A 23,271-nucleotide genomic window follows, 5' to 3' on the forward strand; every position below is an offset into this window, starting at 1 on the left:
TTTCCACTGCAGACAGCTTCTCACAGGCTTCATCTCACCTGGCAGGCTCAGACCTCTAAAGCAGAAGAATTAAGACCTTAACAATTACCCCTTTTCCTTTCTTTTCCCAGAATGTTGCAGCCAGCCTGCCTATTCCTTGGTATTGTTGCCAAAGGATCAGCAGCAAGCTGGGTGCTGCTGATGCACAGCTATGCTGGGAGTTTTATGTGTTAAGAGGCTTCCTCTCAGTACTGCTACAAGAGGACACTGAAACAAGCCACATCTAACTTAGACCACCGCTGCCTGCTGCTCAGTGTATAGAAACATGGGACCATGCTGCTCCTGCTTACAGAGCCAAGAGACACTAACCAGATACATCCTATTAAATGTAAAGATGATTTTAGTTACTACCAGTATTTTTTCGTTGTCTTGGGCAATCCTATAAATAGTGAGTTCAGTGTTACCTTATAAAGCTACCTGACACCTTATTTCATGCTTCACTATAAACCTAACTGCCCATTGTTTGTTCTTCATTACCACAAAGCTCATCATTTTATCATAATGAACTTGCCTTTAGCTCTCTCCATGTTATCTTCTTCTTTTGCTTATGTGCACAACAGAAACCACTTCCCAACAGAAAGGGCACAGCAGTGGAGAGAGGGCCTGTCCATCCTCCAGGCTCAGCTGAAGGGCTGCACAGAAGTTGTGCCAGACGGCAGTTTCAGCTGCTTTTACTTCTGACAAGTCAGGGTGGCTCTGGGGGCCACTGAGCAGAGGGGGAGTGAGCCCTGGACTCTGCCACTCAGCAGCAGCAGCCCCTGGGATATACTTTTCCCCCTGGCTGCTCTGCAGGCACTGACTTGTTTTACCTGGGACTCCTCCAGCCTGTGGGAGGTTTGCCACAATTCAGATAAATTCTCTTTAGAAGGAGAAAAGCTCTTTTTAAAATTTTCATTTAAAACAAAGCGCTCAGAGGCTTGAGACTAAGCAGACAGCTTAAAACTGAGCACAGTAAAGAGGTACAGTTATTTTTAAACACGGAGATTTGTCAATTTTGTCCTGTTGATAAGGATCTCCTCCTCTCCAACTCTGAATACTGCTGCTTCCTGCGAGACAACAGTCTCTACGATACAAATCACAGTAATGAAATCCAGATGAAAGCTGGTGTGTGCTGGTTTTGATTCATGTAACAGGATAACAGCAGCATGTTTGAACACACTGGCTCTAAGGCAGCTGTCTCATCTTGTCAGTACCATGCTGGAGAGCTCAGCTAAACTGCCCCTATTCTCAAGAAAATGATTTGTGCAAGTTTTCTTTTCTTTTGTATTTTTTGTCCCTTGATTTTTTTTCTCTTCATAGCTGCCGCAGAAGCTGGACTTTGAGCAACAGGATGCTGCTTGTCTAGCTGATACCTACAGAAATGCATCCTGTGCATGGAGGACCCTGCACAGCAGAGAGGCAGGCAGAAGATACCCCTAAAAAATATCAGTTAATAGGTAGTTTTAAAACAATATTGGATTAGCATCTGTGAGTGGTCAAATCAGTTTCCCTTTCAAAGGGTTTCTGACCAGGCACCTGAGTACCCCTGCTGCTGGGGCACAGCACTCATGAGGCTACACAGAAATCTTGGTCTCCAGCCCTGATCCTGCCCAGGACCCCTTATGCACCCTGCAAATAACTTGCCACAGCCACCAGCTTGCAACAACCCTCACTGCTGCCCCTGCCCATGAGAAAGGGAGTGGAGCAAAGCTCTGGGGTGGTCCAGCAACCCACAAGAACCAGCTGGGATCTGACAGGGGAGGGCTTGGACACAACGCCATCCTGCTCAGTGTTTATGCTCCTCTTCTGTTTTAGGCCACGCCACTGCCCTTGAGCTGCCTGCATTTCCCACATGAAGCTGCCATGTGAAGAAAAACACATGACTGACTGTCCAGGACAATTCTGGTATTGCCTTTGCTGGGGGTCTGATCAATACTGATGCTCCAAAGTTTTATGAAGGGTTTGCAAATATTACCCTAAAAGGAGCACAGCTTTTCTCCATCCAAACATACGTACTTATACATAATATTATTCCCTACCAGGCAGGCACTCTGTACTCCCAGAGCTGTCAGACACATGAACAAGGAACTGGGAATTACTAAACTGTCTCTCTCATAGTCTAATCTCCAATGTTTTTAACTTCTGTCATCCAGAACCGTCTGTCTCGTTTCTCACAGCTTATTTGCACGGAACACATCTCAGTTCAGCATTCAGCAATACTCCTTCATGGGCTCTGTTACATTCTCTGTATACAAATCTGTGTATGTATATTTTACTTTGGCAATGGAAGCTGCACAAGACAAATGAAAACCTTGATATATGGTAGCTGACAGATGCCTGGACAGCGTGATAAACGCTTCATCCCAAGTCTCTACTCTGCACACTTTTTGCTTGGCTGGCAGTTTTGAACTTGGAGCTCAGCTTGTGTGTTATTCACAAGCATTTTCAAGCAGCTGCTTTCTCATAGGAAAGTTGTATATATAGTTTCATAAATATGGGAGGAGAGAGAATGCCTGAAATGGTTGGTAAGACTGGCAGGATGAAATATTGTAGAAAATAAATCCTACTTTGGCATGCAACCAGTAAAAGATGATCTAGCCTTGGATGCCTCTATCTCTCAGCTTAAGAAGGATAAAATCAGAATAAAATAGGTGAATAAAATGAAATATGTATGATAGGCTCTCTTAGCTGTGTACCCCTGATAAATCTACTTCACAGAAAGCAGACGGAAGACTGATACCTGAAACAGACTTTTGGTAGGTCACTGATAAGGTCTAAGCCACACAAGAAGTGAAAAGAAGTCAATAAACTCATTCATATACTTATGGCTTATGATGCATATATATGAGAAATCCTGTTAGAGAAGAGACTTCAAACTGTGAAGGAAAATGGGAGTGATTCTGAATTATAATTAAAATTCTAAAAAAGGAAGCTAGACTAAAATAAGATGTTTCTGTTGTTACAAAGTCATTAACATTCAAGGATCTTAAACTGAAAGATTTTGAATTTCACAAGGCTAAAAGTCTCAAAACTGCCTCTTTGAAATTAACTACATGTTTATTTTTTATTGTTAACCCTCTGGAATTATTCTCAAAATAGTTATTTATTGGAATCTCAGACAAATATAGCATCAAATGCATAGAGCACAGGATTTATATACAATTATCTACCACTGCCATCTTCTGCTCCCTGAGATTTTTGGGTAAAAGGCCAGTAGCTGATAAAAAAGCAGTCTGTAGATACTTAATATACAGCTACAAAAGTGGCTCAAAGAATAGGGTGACAGCACTGAAGGACACTGGCTGTAGTGGAGTCTGCCTGACCTTGGTGCTCCTTGTGACAGGCAGAACGGGGGAACAAGAGACCAAATGCATTATATCATCGTGCAGGGCTTTTGTTAGACCAAAGGGCCAGGGCAGCAAGCAGTTCTAATTTTAAAATCACACTGGAGGACTAATATTAAACAACACAGCCCGGCTGTGCTCGCCACTAGCACAGTACCTGGCAAGTGCAGGCTGGCAGGCAGGCACTGCAACAGCTCTGCAGAGTTTTGTGACCTGCTTCTTTTATTAGTGGTGTGGAGATGTCAATTTATTTTTACAGAATTAAACAAACACACTGACATGGCAGCTCAGTATTCAAACCTAATTCCACATGTATCCCTTGAGCACAAATTGATGGATATTTCAGGGATGTGCCTACAGAATGGGTCATTCAAAGTCAACGTGCTGCTGATCTGGGCTTTTCTTCTTCTGCTGCAAGTTTTGGCAGCACACAGCGACCAGCTAACCTGCTGGTGTTTCTGTGTTACCAACAAAAGCAGTACTGCAGGATCAGCCTCGAGCCTGTTGAGAATGAGTTTTCTAGTTCAGCACAGAAGGAGTTTCTGCTGGAAAGAATGCAGAGAGACCAGGGGGGCATTGAGGAGTCTGTACATATGCTAGTCAACATGAGATTCGAGGAAAGAAATTAATGCTTAGTCTGGTAGATAAAGTTCCTGTTCTAGAGAGATTTAGGAATCTGAACAAATTCCTGTTTTAGCAGTATCAGCCAGGAAGACATCTGTTAACTATGACGTTTCCCTTCCCCCCACACCCCCCAGCATGAATTTTTTTCTACCTCTTACTGTTTATACTGCAGCAGAGAGCACAGACTCTCATACAAAGGCAACACAAAATAAAATAATTTATTCAAGGCAGACTAGAGTTTAAATACAACTAATACAATTAATAGAACCCATATAATTGGTATTGGGAAAGTATTGAAGAATACTTTTCAGAATTGTCCCCTGACAGGCAATTTGTGGGTATTGCTTCTAGAAATGCAACAGGAAAGTGTGTGCTCTGTTAAGCCTGAGACTTCACTACAGAAAAAACCACACCAAACCAAACCAAACCAAACCAAAAAAGAACAAACAAAAAAACCCATGCAGAAAAACCCCAGAAAACTAACCATAACAACAAAAACCCAGAAAAAAACCAAAAAAAACCCAGACTAAACCAAAAGCACTTCTGCTTCCCCAGAGCTATCTTGAAGGAGGAAGTGCAGCTTCTCCTTAAAAACAGCTGAGGACTTGCAGCTAACACTTCTCTCCAAGAGTCAGGGGAATTCAGCTCTGTAAAATTAAAAGACTATAAAGTCCATGTCAGTAATGATAAACTCAGGCTCCACAAAAATTGAGCACACAGAGTGCTAGTTTCACGTATTTCTGAGTAAAGTCAAAACTGGACCACACATTTTGTCTGTCCTATGGCTCGGGATAAAGCCTGCAGTGTTTACTGATGCAGCATTCACACAGAGCTTTCCCAGTGAGCACACAAATCCTGGCCTACAAAGCACAAGCCGGGCTCATGGGAGTAATAGCAGCACACGCAGCTCTATCCCGCAGGCAGTGACGCAGCCCAGCATCCACTCCTCTTCCACACCGACCCCCATTAATTGCTCTGACATCCATAAGGAGGGGTGAGGGGAATATCGACAAGCTTGCAGCTGTCAAGCATTAATGCTAAATCCTGGCCAAGTAACAAAACTTTAATTACAAGCGGCAGCTCTCCACGCACAACAAAGTGCTGGGTGCTGACATCAGAGCCGCTCTCAGCCGCTCCGGCACTGGCGAGAGGCGGCAATCACAGCCGCGGTCCGCCCGGCACCGGTGGCTGCTCCGGCCTCTGCGGGTCTTTGGCGGAGGTCTGGCACTGCCCCAGTGGCTGTGCATGGCCAGGGAAAGACCACAGGTCTCTCGCTGGCCCCAGACTGCAATTTGCTTTAATTGCAGCATGAGCTGATTTTTATATTTGGGGGGGGAAGAAAATGACTTGAAATTATAAGGCTATTATGCTCCTTCTCACACTGATGTGAACTGCAGGGAGAGGGGGAGGGAATGTCAGGAGAGTGAGGAAAGTCTAAATCAGATGTGATTAAAGTCTCCTACATAACCAAAATGGCCTTATAATCAGCCCTATGCACAAGCCCTTGCCCAAACTGAAAAATCCTACTTAACATGCAAGCTCTCAGGACACTCCAGCACTACTTTTTCTCCCTTCTCTTGGCTGAAGGAAGCACCAGCACCTTGTAAAGTCTTTCAGCTGAGCACTGAAGAACAACTATCCACCCCTTAGTTTCTTGCAAATCCATGCAGCTCCTGCACAGGATCACAGCTATGCTGCTTTGGCTGTGGCCAGGCAAAATCCTGGCCAAGGGAGCCCTTGGCACCTGCCTGTGATCAACCTCAACAAAGAAACAGAGCACTTAATGTCCTTCAACCCTTTCTTACATTAGCTCCTGCCTTCAGAAAGGGAGGTGGGAGCACCACAGACCCTCAGATAGTGCTGAAAAAGTGATGTCTGGAAGGGTACATTCAGGGAAAAAACCCCCAACTGTCAGATAAGATGTTATTTCAGACACAGCAGTAGTTAACCCTAGAGAAAATTAAAAGCAGGGAGACCCCTGTCAATGCAAATATATACTAGATAAACAATGACATTGATTTTAACAACTGTCCTTGAAGTAATTTTTCACCTTTAGGGCATCTAGTCATACCCCTTGTCAAATTCCCAGGCAGCTTCTTTTTACAACAGAAGTACAAATACAAGACTTTGAAATGCTGTGGTCAAGCAACATACAGAGAAGAATGGCACTGAATACTCACTCCTGGATGGAGAACTCCCTTGCAGGATGCCATCCTGGCTGCCTCATTTTTACTCATTTAACCATGTCCATGAGAACGTGAAGTTAAAAGGGGGTCTAAGATCTCAGGTGATTCCAGGGGACTTGTACTGCCTGGCAGACACTCGTGGCCTGAGGAAGGTCAGAAAAACAGCCACAACTGCTAGAGCTATGTTCCCTTTGGATGCTGGCTAACAATGGCTTTCTCCTTGAGGAAAGACAGTTCCCTGTCCATGACAGTAACCATATCAACACCTGACAAATATTTTCCCACACAGATGTAGCTGCTATAAAAGGTTGTCACTCTGTGGGTTGGCAGCCAAAAAATAACTCAACAACCCTTAAAGAAAAACTGGCAGCAAGTAAAGAGAGGACACTCTGGACTTCCCATTTGAAAATCTAGAATAAAGACAGCCTTAGAACTCAGTTAAGCCTCTGTGTGCAACAGACAGAACATTCCTGTTAGCAAGGAGATAATCTTCCATCCACATGAAGCACTTGGAGCTTATTTTGAAGAAGGAGGACCCACAAGCCAAATCACCCCTGGGGTGGAGAACATACAAAGGCTGTATCTTTACATATATTAGCAGTTTTTTAAATAATGTCTTCTGCTCCAAATTAAACAAGAACATGGACAACACTTTAGACCCCAGTGTTTCAAATCCTATTATATCTATATATAGATAAGAGAAGTAGGTGACCACTTTGGGGAAAAAAAAATATATTTTCCCTACTGCCTACTGTTACCCTGGATGTGCAATCCAGACAGATACATGCTCACATGTGTATGACTGCACTGCATCTAGCAACAGTCCTGCTAAAGTAATCTACAGACTTGGAGCAATCAAAAAAAAAAAGGCTACAGAAGTATCTCACCACAGAAAACATTTAGTCAGAGCACAGACCACAGAACAATTATGTCTCTGTATTGTTAAAGGTTTGGATATAGTGGGAAATATACAGACTCTGCTCGTAATTGCTGCAATTAAAGGAAGGACTATCCCATGGTGAAATGAATACCTGGGAAACCAAGCTGTTCAGAGGAGTGAATGATTAGCATCAAAACACAGTGTAGCTTCATGACTTCAGAAAAACCCCAATGGGCATCCTCCTATTTTGTAATAGGTGCCAGTTCGAGGAAGTATAAATTTTCCTCTGAATGCCAGAGAATGAGTGCATTGTTTGAACAAGCCTTTCATCTAAAGCATTTATGAAATACAGCGGTAATAAAAGTGTTTGCTTTTGTAATACCTCCAAGAGTTTGTTTTAACATGTCTTGAGACGTAACTGTCATTTAGAACAAAGCATTCTGAACAGCTCTTATTAGTAGATTAAAAATAATAACAGTCTTCTTAAAATATGGCCAAATGAAACCTCAACCTTCAGAATTTTGTTACAGGAATTCCTCTGTCCTACACAGAATCACTTACCATATATGAAGGAAATATTAAAACCCGCTTATGTTTGCCACATGGCCACTGAGGATCATCTAAAAGATTTGGGTCGTATTCAACAAAGTCTCCCAGGTCACTACCTATAAAACAACAGTTTAGAAATAGAATTTTGAAAGGAATTCATTACATCAAGACATCTCTGGACTTAACAGAAATGGCAGATGAGTTCACAGATAATGTACAATATTATCTCCACGCAAGATTTTTTAAAGAGATGAAAAACTGTTCTAAGTCTTGATAACTCTAAGTATTTCTATATTAATGTGATTTGCCAAGACATAGAGGACCTAGAGGTTACGAATTACCTGCTAAATGTGAATGCAGGGCTAAGAGAACTGCAGAATTATATAAAGTTCCACAATTACTTTTATTCCTGGCAACAAGTTTTCATCTGTTCAAGCAGATGTTTTGATTTGTTTCATTTATCATGCCAAAATATTTTAAGCATATAGTGCTTTGGCTTATGTTTTGTGTCCGGTTTTGTAAACACAGCTCTTTCCAGCCTAACAAAGGTCACAACTGGAATTTACACCTTCAGCTTATGACTACTGTGTTGCCACTGTAAATTTTCCACAGCAAAGGAAGGTAAGGACAAGCCTGATGCAGGAGGAACAAGCAATGCTGGTGACAGGAGGAGGCATGCTGGGTGCCATTGGGGCTGTCAATACCACGTGCTTGTCAGCACCAACGTGCTTGTTTATTTAACTTCCATCCTCCACAAGCAAGATTTCTAAGCAAATATGGAATAAGCTGTGCTTCACCCACGAGAGAAGACTGTATTTTATTTAATTTAAGCTAATGTGGGGACTAAAACACATGTCAGTCCTTTGCAATAACTGCCTACCATCAGAGTATGAAAAAGAGCTACTTGAGAAGTTACCTGCATCAATGCTCCCCTGGGTGCTGTTAGCTCTTCCCAAAGAAAGGCTACGATGGCTTGCATTGCGAAATTGGGAGAAAGATGAGGTGGAGTCTATTGTGTTCCTCCGAGTTCCCAGAGCATTGGTGGGAAATAGGAACTGTGTATAAGAAACCGTCTAAAAAAAAAAAAAAAAAGCCAGAATGAATACACAGTTACTTTAAGCCCAGCTTGGATGCAGTGTGATGCTTCTGGTGCATTCCAACTGGAAGCAAGAGAAGCCAAATTAATGGAGGATTTTCTGGATTTAGTAGTTAGGCACAGATGAATATAAACCAGTCACCTACATTTGCTTCAGTGCAGTTTATCCATGCAAAAAATGCTTTTGCAAAGGCATTAATAGTTCAGCAAAACAAACACACACACACACACACACACACACACACACATGCACACAAGCTCTAATACAATGGATTTACAAAATCCTACTCAAGGGTCAGATTTAAAAATATATCAGTTTGGTCAGGTTTCTTCCAGTGGGCCTTCTCTCTAGCACATTTCAGCAGCTTCTTTACTGAACTAGCATCATCTCTATGGGTCCCTCAGCACACAGCTGCCAGAGGCAAATCACTTAAACACTGCTAAACTGAAGCACTTCCTCTGCTATTTTTCTTTCTCAGGACTTTGTCTGGCAGAGCCTTATTGATGTAATAAGTGAGCTCCAGTTCACAGCAATCATTGTGGGAGATCATTTACTACCCTCTCAACATGGACTAAGTGTGAATGAGTAACTTGTGACAAAATTATTTTTAGAGTGCACTGATTCTCTGCTTGTACCCCTGGTCAAGAAAAAGCTATGCTTTGCTTCTTGTTGGCTCATTTTCCAACAATAACATTGCATTGAAGAAAAAAAAAGAGTTTGAGACTCTAGACTGGTTTACGAGGAGGTCAGAACATGTATCAAATAAAACATGTGGCATGTGAGCTTTCATTATTTAAAAGCAGACAGATTGTCCTCAGGAATTTACAGCCTGTGGTCTGGCCTGACACCTGGTTAGGTGAGCACAACATGTGTAGTGGCACTGACCCAGGGCCTTTAAATCCATAGATGACAGCAGACTGAGTAAAACTGAACTGTAGAAAGTAAATCAGGCTTTCAGAAGAAAAGTTTTCTTCTATGATTAAAACTGTCTCTCCTGTATATATTTATTTAAAATTCATCAGTTCCCTAAAGATTCAGATTTGATTATTCTAGTCAAGTGAATGAGCTTCTGAGATTTTGAAAGACTCATCAGCTTTGTGCCACTGTCTTCCTGCTCTCAGGAAAAATATTAAATATTTTTATACAATTAAAATATTATTAAATACAATGGAAGGCAAATAGAATTACAACTACAACTCTCACCAGAAATTATTCTCAAGCTCCTGACAATATACACTGCAGTGATACCTCCTGCTAGAGCAAGGGGAAGGCTGTGTAATTCAGTAATGCTTTACACATTCAGATATTGCCAGAGGCAAATTTCTTTAAAGATACAGAGTTGTCTATGTTGACAGCTTGGGTAGTCCTCATGAATTTCTGCTAAGCTTATTTACAGTTGCACATACTTTAGTGCTTTAACTACTGTGTTACAGTGCTGCATATCGTATTTGTGCTTGTTATTAGTTAAGCCATTTTCTCCCCTTATATCATCAAATCTAAGGGAGTAGGAACTGAAGCATCCCCACCTTCCCATCTGCTCCGAGCTCCACACCTTCAAGACCAATTATCTCTTTCAGACACACTCCAGTAGAATGGCACTGGCGTCCACCATCCAGCTTCATATCCCTGGGAAGCAGAAAGAAGAGCAGAAACAGCTCTTAATACACAAGCCTTGTTCACCTTCCACCACCAAATGCTGAAATGAGGTGCAGCATGAATCCAGACACACCAATGAAAAGCACATACCATACAACTTTTCCTACGGAAAGCACTTTTGTTGTCTAAAACACTTTATAGAGAAAACTTTGTTCACAGTTGCAGCTCAGACCCTAGCCTATGGCACAGAGCAAGGTTCCCCAACGCTGGATACCTCTAACAGGACCTGGCACTGGGAAGGAACTGGAAGTCATCCACACTTCAGGTGAGATCCAACACTCCAGCCTGCACACTTGGCTGCCGAGTGTCCAGCAGGCAGATGTTCCCAGACCACACACCCATGTTCCCCCGCGTGAAACAGAGGTAATTTCCTGTGGAAAATTCCAGAAAGGATTCTTGCTCCTTCAAGAACACAGGAGAGTGGCCAAAGCCCAGTGTCAGCTGGAGGCTGACAGGAGAAAGCCAGTTTTCCATGACCCTGGCATGGAAACTCGGGGATCTACTTTAGAAGGACTGACCCACCTGGCATCTTCCATTTGGAGATGAATGAGATGCCTGAGACAAGCAGGCTGTATCTCATGCTTTAGCATTATGACCAAACTGTGAGCAGAGGTAAAAAAACAGGAGCTAATCTGTATTTGACAGATTTGCTGTATGAAACTGACAGCTGTATGAAACTCCATAATATATATCTTGCAATATTTTCCTGGCTGATTGCTGCTGGGGTCCAAGTGTATGCTCAAAACCCTGTGTGGGAGAGATGCTGACATGAAGGCCAGGAGAAGCCCTGCAGGCTCTTCACCCAGTCATGGGCTGGGCTATCTCTTGCTATGACATAGAATACCCTGTTTCCAAACTATCACGCATTTTATTTCTCTGAAACATGGCCATCCTGAGCCCCCTGTAATTCATGTATCTCACTGGTGGAAAAATCCAACACATCTATCTTCTGGAAAACATAGTTCAGTGAAAAAGGAAAAGACTGTATCAAGTTTCTAATCCCAACAAAGTCCTCTTAGTTTCTTGATTGGAGTTCACTTAGCACAGTGTCATATTATCATTCTTGTTTCCTGATATCATGTTACTGAGGGATTGGACTAATAATTATGTAAAAATAGCTCTCTGTCACAAGCATGGTATTAGCCTCTCTGCTTCTGCACAGAAAGTGCTTAAGGGAACAATTTCTCACAGAGATAAATGCCAAATTGTAACTTTTTCAGCAGTTACCTGTGAAACAAATAGACACCCTGAGGAAGCCCTTGAACCCCAAAATGAAAACAAATATCTGAACTACCTGAAATCAGAACAGTGTAATTTCTTTCCATTCAAGACCCTACAGATTCAGAGCAAGAAATAATGCTGTTACAACTCTGAAAACAGGTAATGGAGAAATTTTTCCAGGTAATTAAAAGACATGGATAGATAACTCTGCTATTCATCAAATGGAAATCCATCACCCTTTGAAGGGTCAGCACAGCAGCTTTAAAAAATAAAAAGCAGCTCTGAGGACTGGAAAGAAATCAGTTCTTTTGAAGCAGGGAGCAGGGTCAGCTGGCAAGTGCAAGCACACACAGGAATGATTTCGGGATATTAGTTGAAGATTGATGGACACTATTGCCTCCATTTCCCATCTTTCTGATGTTTCTAAAGAGGATTCTCCTTTAAGAACCCTGTGAACAACACTGCAGTAATTCTCTGTTTTGCGAAAGCTACTTGGGGTGTCCCCCTTCTCTACATATGCTCTGTATTTCTAGAAAGTATATGACTGCTTGTGTTGTAAAATGGAGTAGTGAAGTGTTACTGTTTAGAGAGAAATCTGTCCATAAAACAGAGAATTAAACTCCCTCTCCTGAGGAAAATCAGTACTAAACAATGTGCAATTTCTTGTGAGTATATAAATGCAAAGGCTCATCCTGGCTTATACACATCTTTTCTTGTAAAAGATCGTGGTTAACACCTCATAAGGAATTCCTAAGCAACTATACTGTATCCTTTTTGAGTTACCTATCAGTATGATCAACAGCAAGCTAATGAAATTTTTTGCATGACAAGCCTTTGGTTTTTTCCCTCACTCCTATTAAAGACAAAGAGCTCAAGAAGGTCTTGGCAAAGCTCTTGCTGGGAGAGCAAGCCCAAAGACTGCCAGCCCACTGCTGTGGGGGAGCCCCAGCACAGCTGCTTCCTCCACACAGCCCTAACATCCCAAGAACAACTAGGAAAGATCTGGGGCATGCTTTCCCTTAGACCTCCCCAAATGGATGAGTTGTGCCTGGGGAAGGGTCAGGATGGTTGTTTGGGTACAGCCACTGCACCAGTGTGGCAATCCACTGCAACCAGGTTTTTTAGGACACGTCCTTATAATAGCACCAGAGTCAAGGGGTCCCATGAAGCAGGAGCATATGGAGTATAAGTACTTCAAAGAAAAAACAAATCAAGCTTTCACTGTGTTTAAGTTATTTAAATTACTGATGGGACTGAGGAACTGCACAAACCACTGTCCAGGAGTAAATGTTAGTTTGAAAATGCTGAGAAGGAACAGTAATCCTTGCCAAAGAGGCATTTCAGTAAACTTCCTTCCTCCTCTTCCTCAGTTTTGATTTTCCCGCTTTATTTCCAAAAGTGCTTTTTAAGAAACTTCAAGGAATTCAAGCAGACACCCAAATCCAAAAATAAACCATGGGAACCTAATTTTACTACCTTCACTTTATTTGAGCAGGGAAAGCTTGAGAAAATTAGAAGATCAGGGATAAGATTTCCTTAGGAGGCAAAAAAATAGATCTCAGTTTCTGACAAAGTTTGGGGAGTTACCCTGATTTACATCAATGTCAAGCTCTAGATAGTCTATTCATGGATACCATTTCTGGAAGATTGAGCAGCCTCAGAAACTACCCTCAAAACTAAACATATTGTCTCAGTTATCCATGACTAGATGAATGTTGAGGAATATATGAGGTACAAGTAGCTGGGCTCACAAGCTGCAGACTGAGATACAGATTGAAATGTAGAGCTCCAGGTAGGAGCCTGAGAAGAGAGGCCATGAACTGCCAGCTTTGGGATAACACAGGGCATGATGGTGGGTGACACCAGCCAGGTGAATGGACACTGGAAAACACAGGAGAGCTGGGAATTGCAGCCTTTTGGGTAACAAAGGAGATGAAAACCAGTGAGCCAGGAAGGTGGATGGATGCAGAGATGGGGGCAGGAGCCAAAGACTTGGGAGGAAGAGAAGACTTCTGGAGACTATGAGGGTATGAATGTTCAGTGGTTCCTTGGTTGGCAACCCATTTCAGAGGCACCAGCTCTGGCTGTTTCTGTGTTACTGCACCGTGAATAAATGGCTTTATGGAACGAGACATCTGAGACTTTGCCATAGGAAACCTGGGGTCAAACTGGTGAGGAAATCTGATCTGAATGGGGTGTGTGAGGAGTCAAGTGGGGACTCATTGGGTCACTGCAGCCACCCACCAAGAAGCAGCTTCAATCCCAGCAGTGAAAGTCTCTGGCATTGGAATATGACCAACAGTCTCCTGAGTAGTCAGACTGGGTAGTTTCCTTAGCAAGAAAAAAAAAATGTTTCTCCATCTAACAGAATTCACAGATTTTCTAGGAACCATACCAGGTGACATGGGATCCCAGATTTGCTGTCAGATGGTGAAAAGTTTTACTGAGCAGATAGATAAGGATCAAAATAAGCAATCTCATCATGTCTTTTATTAGCCAGACCGGGATTTACAGAGTATAAATTGGATGCTGTTACCTTAGGAAGTATAACACTTCTTTAACGAACCAAATGTTATGCTTTGACGTGATCTACAAAGTCCCATGCAACACTCCTGCTGGGCACTTGCTCTTTAAATGACAGTAACAGTTGAGCACTCTAACCTGTGAATAATTTAGGAGTCCATGAAATATTAAACAGACTTCCAGATACATGAAAAAGCCTTCTGCTTATTGCAAAAAGGAACCTGATAATTGTAATTTAGAGATGTCAGCCCTCTGTGCCTGTATTTTATGCTTAGCTATTCCACCCAAACTGCTAAGATTTATTCTAAAAGCAAAAGAGGTTCATGAGACATCAAGAAAAGATGCCATTCTCATCTGTCAGTGTAAATAATTGTTACTTATCATCTCTGTTTATAGAGACAAGGACAATGAGAGCTCTGGAAAAGATGCACTGCCAGTAGACCAGCAGCAGATTTCCCACTGCCTGAGACTGCCTGCTATAATTGATCAAGAGCTTTCAGATCCTAATGCCATTAGTGTTGCCAGAACAACTCCAGCTGCAATTTACAGCAAGAAGGAGCAAAAAAACTCCTGGAAAGATGGCTCTAATGGGTCAGCCTCCTTTTTGTCTCTCCAAAGATATTTAGCTGTCAGCATGCCAGCTCTTCTCCTGATGTTTTGCCCAACACAGAGTAAAAGTTCAGAATTAAACTTACTAGCTTTTGGAGATTCATTGGCCAATTTCAACCTAAGGGAATGGGACAACTCACAAGAAAGCACAATGGTAGCTCTATAAAATTCATACATGAGATAATGAGTTTTGAAATGTCCTATTGTGAGAAAAAAGTTTCAGATTTATGTGTCTTTCTGCAAAGCTAATATGCGCTTGGTTTCATTTTTTGTTCAGTTTGTGAGAAGCAGGGAAAATGGGCAATGGTAAAGAAATGCAGGGATATTTCAGCTTCCTTGTCACAGGCTAAAAACAGATAGTTGCTCTTCCCCAGGCCTACAGAATGATACATGCTCAGGAAAAGCACTCAAGATTGATGACTTAAACAAAATTGCCTTGCATACCAAATCTGTTGAGGAAGAACAGCGAGGAACTCGGTTACAAATCTGAAGGATGTAACAGAGTATCCTGCTTTGCTGTCTGCTTATTGCAGCTATCCATATGGCAATTTAGCTGCTCTCATCTCTCCTGTAAATATTGCCCTCTTTTCCACACTCACTAACCTGCCAAGTAACTGATGGCAGCAAGACAACCACACAAGTCCTTCTTTTCGCCTCATTTTGCATATGGCTTTCTTACCCAGTTTAAACACTAAATATGAACAAAGATTGCAGAGTTTAGGTAAAGAAGGCTGTTGGAAATGCCAGGTCTGTGCACTAATTGTCATTTCGGTTAGATATTTATTTGGGGTGATTGTATTGAAAACCCCTTGATCCTGGCATCACTGAACATATTGTTCTGGCCAGCATTTAGTTAAATCTGAAGTTAAATTCAGCAGTGACTTATCTTTAGAAACTGGATGAAGCTGGCTAGTAGCATTTCTGAGAAGGACAAAAATTCTTTTTATCTAGTGACTTGCTGCTTTACTTCAGAAGAATGGTCTGTTTCCTGGGCTTCAATCCATTTGATTACTCATACTGCATTATTTCCTTTAGCTGGAGGCAAGTTTCATCAGATGAATACCTGTATTTTTGCCAAGACAGCAATATTCAGCAGCTATGCCTCCTGCAGGTAAATTTCTAACCACTTAATGAATTCAATGCCATGAAGAAGGAAAGATGAGATGAACTGGCCATCTTTATAAGAATGTACACTATCTGATGGTCTGAGTTTTCTGTCCTGTAGCTCATCACCTCCAGCCCTGCTGTCAGTCAGACAATGCGAGCCAGGTCTCAGTGCTCTTGTAAGACTAACCAGGCTGCAGTGCTGCATTTGTGTCATACTGCCAGCTCTCCTCCTCCCCAGGTCCTCCAGATTCATCTTCTGGACAGGACTTCACAGAAACTTGGAAGCTCTTAAAAGACTTCTTACAACATCACAAAAAAATATCATCAGAGTAGGTACAATTTCAATCTGTGGATGCTTTTGCCATTGATAAAAACAAGCCTAAAAAATGCCTTTTCCAAAACAGATTTTTAAATCATGAAGCATAATTGTGTGTGCCAAAGATAAAAAACAAACCTCACGTCAGAACTGTAAACCCAGCTAACTGCAATACCTTTTATTTTTGGGGTGAAATACAACACCGTACCTTCTTCCTCCTTTATAACACCTCTAACAGTGACAGACAAACATTGCCATTGTCCTTTTTTGAAATTGCTTGGGCTATACTAATGAGGACTGGATTGTTCTCACTTGGCTGCAAGCATATGCAGACCATTTTTGCAGGCCACCACATCCTGCTGGCCACAAGGAGCAACTTCGACAACATCTATGAGCACTGCCAGAGTTGTACCATCTCCTTGGAAGCTGATGGAGGAGTGGTGCCTAGAGAAGCTTCAAGAACAGTCAAGCAATGGAGGACTGTCTCCCTTCTCCCCTGCCCAAGATATCTACTTTTTCCAGAGAAGGGAGAATTGAACCTGCTTCTTCTCCATCCAGGCTGGGGCCAGATGGTGGGCCCACAGAGTGCTCTTGCACACACCACACTGGGGAGTGGAGTGGGCAGAAATCTTCAGGAATGTTCCTGGAGAGTCTGACTGTAACAGCTCCTCTTTAGGGACTCGAGTGTCCGGGGCATGACCTCCCTAATGGCTAAAAGGATATCTGCTGTGTCTGATCCCCATCTCCTGTCTCAAAGGGCTGAAATCCAATTCACCTCAAACCATCTGGAACCCATCTCCAAACAAATAATTCCTTCAAGTCTCATTTAATCCATCTGCAAATGGCTTCACTCTTTGGTTTGCCATGACACAAATCCCCTCTGAGGGCCCAGAGCAGGTCAGCATGTGGATATACACACCTGTGCAGAGGGTGTGTGTGGCAGGACAGCTACCTGCTGCTGACCTGAGGCATCTTCCCCTGTCCTGGAAGTGGAACAGTATCAAGGCTCAAGTCCATTCGCTGTGAGCTTCCATAGTGACAACCAACCTCTGACAGAGGAGGTGTGTGACATAGCAGCTCAGGGGATGCACAAGATGCACCTCTGCTAAAAATCGGAGGTCAACACCCCCAATTTTCTGCCCATCTACAGAACTAGATGGGGATTAATGCTGATCTGTGGCAAGGAAGATAGCAAATGGATAGTGAGGCAGTTTCAACACCATTCACAAAGCAGATCTTACATCTTTTGAAGTATTATATTTGAAAAAAAAAGAGGAACCCTTTATCCATTAAGGTTTCCAATACGTTGAAAAACGAGAAGCAACTGCACAACCCAAACCTGCAGTACAAGCACTTGCCTCTACCCTGTGTGTAGACATGACTCTGTATGTCATAAAGCCAAACATTCAGGCAACCTTTCTCTGTGTCTGTCCAATTAAGAACGGAGGCAATAACACTGTTAAAATTGTTTTCACATCACTAAATTACTGCCCTTAGCTACTACTAAGGTAGATGTAACATCAAGAGATACTGTAGGGCAAGGAATGCCAGCAGGCAAGATGCTCAGCATCTCCTTCAGTTCCTGACTTACAGTGAAGCTTTCCTTACATTGCTTTCACATGGCTATATCTGCTCTCACACTTGCTCTGCTGGTCCAGATAGAGGAAGAAAAGTAAGCATTTGGGAAACTTACTCCAGGGGTACCTCAAACTTCATCCCCTCATGTACAGCTACATCTCTCTCACCAGACCTCCATTTGTATTGGCACGACCACTTAAAAATCATGGTTTAGAGGTTTTTGGGGAGGGTTCTTGCTGTTGCAGTTTGACCTCTGCATGGAGGGCAGGCAAGTGAGGGCCACAGTCTAGAATATACTTCTTGCACCTCATTGGTGAGGGGTGATGCTGCCCCATCCACACAGGACAGGTACATTGATTTGTGACTTCAAAAAGTTCCTTTTACCATGCTTTTATAATGGATCTGTTCTTGCAGGCTATATCTGTCTGCATTGGTAGAGTACAGCTCTTCTGTACTGCCTCGAGTACAACAGGGCTGATGGAGGGCTGGCAGCCTCCACAAAACAGCTGTGCCTGGAGATGTCCTCACTGGCCACAGTGCCTGTCAGCTGGAGCAGAGGTGGAGAAGCTGCAGCAGCAGCTCCACTATGTGCTCCTCTCACACAGAACAGCTCCTCCTGCCTGCTCATCCATTCTACTCTCCCACTCCTGCCGGGGCTCTCTTCAGTTCAAATTTCAGATGTGTCCATGGCTCCCTGCAAGGACCTGTTTCTTTTCATTAAGTGTTCAGTGATATTTGCAGAACAACCAGTTGGGACATCTTACCTGGGGACAGACATCAGCAATTCAGGGATTCAGAGAAAGCAAAGCTAAAGGATGCTGTCATTACAGTACTTAATAAGAGCATCCAGTGTCTCTCCCCACTCCTACTTCACATCTAAAATGTGCAAGTAAGCAAGCAGCCTAAACAGAGTGGCTACAGTTTATGCTATACTGCCTCATCTGTTCTGTGCACCAGCTGTTCCTGGAAGGAGGTGCCACTGAATTGTTTCTCTCTTCCTCTGATGCTCTGGAAGAAAGACAGAGGGCATTTTTTTAAATCTTGGCTTTTTATCCAAGGGAACAGGGTTGAATTATTGTGTACTGGCACTTGCTACCTTCTCATCCCATGCTCTTCTTGCTGTGTAAGCACAGTACAAGACACGACATGCTGAAATAATATTTAGTTTTGCAGCTGGGCTCGTTGCTGCTGTAATTTAGAAGGTATAACCAGTCATCAGAATTTCAAAATGTGTTCAATTTTCAATAAAGAGGGAATTTCCACAGGATGATGACCATAAAAGAATGACAGTGTACTCAAGAACAAAGAACAAATCTGCCAGTCTGTCAAGAATTTGCCTGATGTGTCATCACAGTTTAATTAAGGGAAAAAATTTACTGTAAGAGTGAGCAGACAGAGTCAACCGTCTGACAAAGGTGCTTCCTTTCCTTTGTGCATTAAAAATAATCTCCCTTTGTTTTGAATTACTGGTGCACAAGTAGGTTGTGACAAATCACTCTCCAGAACTAAATAGATGGCTGGAAAGTATGATTTGTCATTTATACAGTGGAAAGATTTGACTGTAGATGACTTGTGGATCTTTCAAACCCCCCTCAGTGTATCAACTGACTATTTCCCATGCATTTTGTGCTCTGCAGTCACTGATTCAACCACAAGGACTTCTCAGGTCTCTGGCAAGTGAGCATGGTGGCCATGCTGTTCCCCCCTGTCCCAGGGTCACAGCTGCTGCCCACCAGCACTGCTGATCCCAGCCTTGCACTACACCCAGCTGGCCATCAGAGCCTGCCAGGCCACATCCTCCAGCCAAATCCAGTTTCTTCCACTCCTATGGTTTCAGTGGAAGAGCTAAAAGCTTTCTCAGTCTCTAGAGAGCTCCTTCATTCCAAAGGAACTTTTCTATCAGAGTTACAGTGTCTCAGCACATTAGGGGCAGCTGCACAGACAGCTATGAACCTGAATAAAACTATCACCAAAATAATGCTTTCACTGAATGATCTGACCAGCGACTAAAAGTAATAAATAAAAAAGTATTCTGTTTGAATTCAAGTGTTTCTTTATAGTTCTGGAAATTTAGATACAATAGCACTATGTTTGCACAGGAGAAAGAGACAGGGAAGATGGCTTACGCAATTAAAGTCATGCTGTCTGGAGTATTTTTTTTTTGACAAAGATGAGTGAAGCCAGAAGAAACAACAAAAAAGTGCATTTTTTTCAAGAACATTGATTTCATGGGGGTAATTTTCTCCAGCTTAGTAAACAAAGATACCACAACACATATAATAAAGTGGGGACTGAGAGCTGTAGTTTTAACCTGGTAATGGTCCACAAAGGAAAATACACCTAAGAGCATTTATCTCTTCTCAGAGCAGACATATAAAAGCATTAGCCTCCATCATGCTGTTGTCTGTTATCAGGTCTACATGCAGGCCCAGAAAGACTATGCAGTACACATATAAATATACATACCCGACTTGGGTACAGTCTCGATATGGCAGCACTGAAAATATGCTACAGAAGGATCTTCTGCTGCTGATAAGGACTATTCTAAAATATAAAAGAAAATAAAAGAAATCAAAGACTAAAATTTAAAAATCCCACCACAATAAGCAAAGCATTAGATGTTACCATTGAGGAATTTGCATCATAAAACTTCCATAATGGATGATTTCTCTGTCCTCATTTACATCTCACAGATATTGTGCCACAGAGTCTTTATGGAAGTGCTGAAGACTGTGCTACAGCAAATTAGCAGTGAATGAGTATGAAGACCATCTTGACTATCTTGGAATCCAGGACAGATGCCCTCCTAGTGAAAGAAATCTACCCACAGAAGCACGGGACCATTCTACAATGGGTGAAACTCAACAGACAAACCCAGCAGCAACTCAGGTGATACACACCAAGTACCTCTGATACACACTCTGGCTGCTAGTTGTGACCTTTCTCTGCTAAACCAAAGGACTACCTTGATTGTCAGCTTCTTGTTCCTGAAATAGGCTTCATCCATCAATCAGGCTAGGTTTGCTATTATGTTAAGTTTTCAGATCCTTTCACTGTTTCCAAACTTCCTCTTTTGAGTTTTTTCCAGTTTGGCCCCATCACCTTTCTTTCTTGGTCTCCAGGCATTATCCCTGACCTCAGAAGTTGCACATCTTCCTGTCTTACCTTTAAGATCAATGTCTCATGACAATGTGTCATCTCAATACCATGACATTCTTCAGCCTCTGTGCTCAATAATCACATTAGCCCTCTTAGTTATGATGTTGCATTGACACTCAGACATAACCAATCCCACAGCTTCCTGCCACATCAGTCTCAGTCAATGTCAGGGCTGAATCCCTCCTCCTCTAAGCATGGCTTGCCTTTTTTCCTCACAGGCAGTTAGCCAAGATTTGGCTACGTGAAGTCATACATCATCTGCCTGCAGAGAGCTTACCTCAGAATGCAGGGCACTCTTAGAGCAGATGCCTTGTATTTCTAACCAGTCTCCAAATCTCTGCAACATCTGCAAAGTCACTGTGTGATACTGTCCTGGTTTTGGCTCAGTTAGAGTTAATTTCCTTTAAATCAAATAGCTTGGAGCAACCTGTCTGTTACACAGCCACACTGCTGCCTTCAGTCATTAGGCTCTGACATATTAAGCAACACCAAAACCACCCTGAAGTCAAGACCCACTTCCCATAAAACAGAATGGGATGCCAGTAGCTACATTATTAAAGTTCTGGGAGATAAACTCTTGCAAGAAGCAAAGAGAAGCTTGGTCAAGAAGTAAGACATAAAATGCCAATAAGTAACTGCTTACAAATGGACCCTTTTTCCTTATTGCCTTCAGGACACTGAAAATTGTACCATTGTACAACTGACCCTTCTTCCCTCTAAAGTTGGCTAACAGAGGAATTTGACATGGTGCAGCCGAAGACACAGTGACAACAATTTGTGATGTTTTCTGACCTGTCTAGTGTTAGAATTTACTGATATTTTACCTTCCTAAAAATCTCCACTTGTGAAAACGCTAGGACCTACCACTATGTTGGCTGTCAGGGCTATTGCACTTCCTTGCTCCGCTCCCCAAAACTGATTTTTCTAACATTGTGTCCCACAGATCTATGAAGATTTAATCTGAATTTTTCATCCTTTGTCCTGCACTGGTCAAAGCTGGACAACAAACCCTAGCAAACTCTTTTGCTCTTTGCTGTCTGAAAACCAGCACACGTACCTATGAACCAGATACGCTGTTATTAGAACACTGTTTCTTTAAGGGACCAGTTCAGTCATCATTCTTGGAAAAGGTTTAGCTCCCCAAGAGAGCTGCTGCACATAATCCTTGGAAAAATGCAGAATGATCGATTTTCCTTCTCCTGGATTATTCTGTTACAGCAATCCTATTTTCTTCCTTAAAATTCCATTTGAAAGCAAAGAGGGATTTACCCTTTAATGAAGAAGGGTTTCTAATAATAAACACACATAAGCTTTAGGAAGTTCTCCTGCCGCAGATGAAGTACAATTTCATTGTTGTCTGAATGCTGTAACACTCCTTACCTAAGTGAAATCTCAGATCCTTCAAGATGGTCTCATGGTGCGGCACTGAATTACAGAGCAGGGAGGAATAATTTTTCCCATTTGGGGACAGCAATCCACAAGCAAGAAAAACCCTGGCATATGATTAATTTTGTGCTTGCCACTGCTTACTGCTGAATGGCTGCTACTCACAACAGCTTGCTTGTTCACTGGAAGCCTTGTTTGCTGATGTATGAAACTTGGCACAGGTTTCGAGGCTGACATCAGAAAGCATCTTTGAATTCGGAAAACCACAGTACCCACTAAGCATATTATCCCCCTCCCTCTGGCTGCTTCTGGAAATACAGCTCTTCCACCAACGCCCTACACCTCCCTAAAAATACCACTCAACTCTTACTACTTAAAAGAAAAACAAACTGGTGCTTCCATGTCCACAAGCAAAGACAACAGTAGGAAGTTACCACAGAACTGTGCGTATCAGAAGGAATCATACAAGAAAGGAAATAAAAAGCACCAGCCCAGACTCTATTTTTTTCAGATTTCTTTCCCTTGGGACCCAAGTATTGCCTCTCTTTCCATAAATCAGCAGATCCTCTTTACACAAAGATCTCCCAGGCAGAGCATGAGAGGAGCCCACAGCCTCCACTGCTAGGAAGCCACAAAACCTCATCTACAAAGCTGCCAAGGGAGAGTGATGCAAAACAGCTTTAGGAGCTGGACTGGAAAGGAAATGGGGAAAACAGTGGCCAAATATTCATAATGGAGGAATAAAAAGGCATTTTATGTATAGGTCCGATGACATGCATAGAAGCAAAAAAAATTCTGAAGGCCTGTAGATGGTTTGCTGGGGCAGAAAGTCCAGCAACTTGTCACAAAGTATGTTTTGGAGAAGAAGTCATGGTGGAAGTCCATTGCTGCTCAAGAAAATCAAATTATTGCTTATGGGAGAAAAGTATATTCCTGGATTTCAACTCTTCAACAAAGGGCATCTACAATCCTGCACACCACTGAAGGAGCTAGCTCAGAAGATGTGTGAGAGTGTTTA

The 23,271-nt window shown here is 42.4% G+C and overlaps 1 protein-coding gene across 1 annotated transcript in view; it reads right to left on the reverse strand.

Annotated features, from left to right (window-relative positions):
* Positions 1–23,271, reverse strand: part of CABLES1 (Cdk5 and Abl enzyme substrate 1) — a 71,911-nt gene that overhangs the window by 8,579 nt on the left and 40,061 nt on the right. Inside the window, exons 4-7 of the mRNA XM_021551555.3 lie at positions 20,175–20,252; positions 10,225–10,324; positions 8,518–8,674; positions 7,614–7,717 (exon numbers count right to left, since the gene is read on the reverse strand). Coding sequence (XP_021407230.1) covers positions 7,614–7,717; positions 8,518–8,674; positions 10,225–10,324; positions 20,175–20,252 — 439 coding nt within the window. The remainder of the gene's footprint in view (positions 1–7,613; positions 7,718–8,517; positions 8,675–10,224; positions 10,325–20,174; positions 20,253–23,271) is intronic.

The sequence above is a fragment of the Lonchura striata genome, chromosome 1 (genome assembly GCF_046129695.1).
Source record: "Lonchura striata isolate bLonStr1 chromosome 1, bLonStr1.mat, whole genome shotgun sequence".
NCBI lineage: Eukaryota > Metazoa > Chordata > Aves > Passeriformes > Estrildidae > Lonchura > Lonchura striata.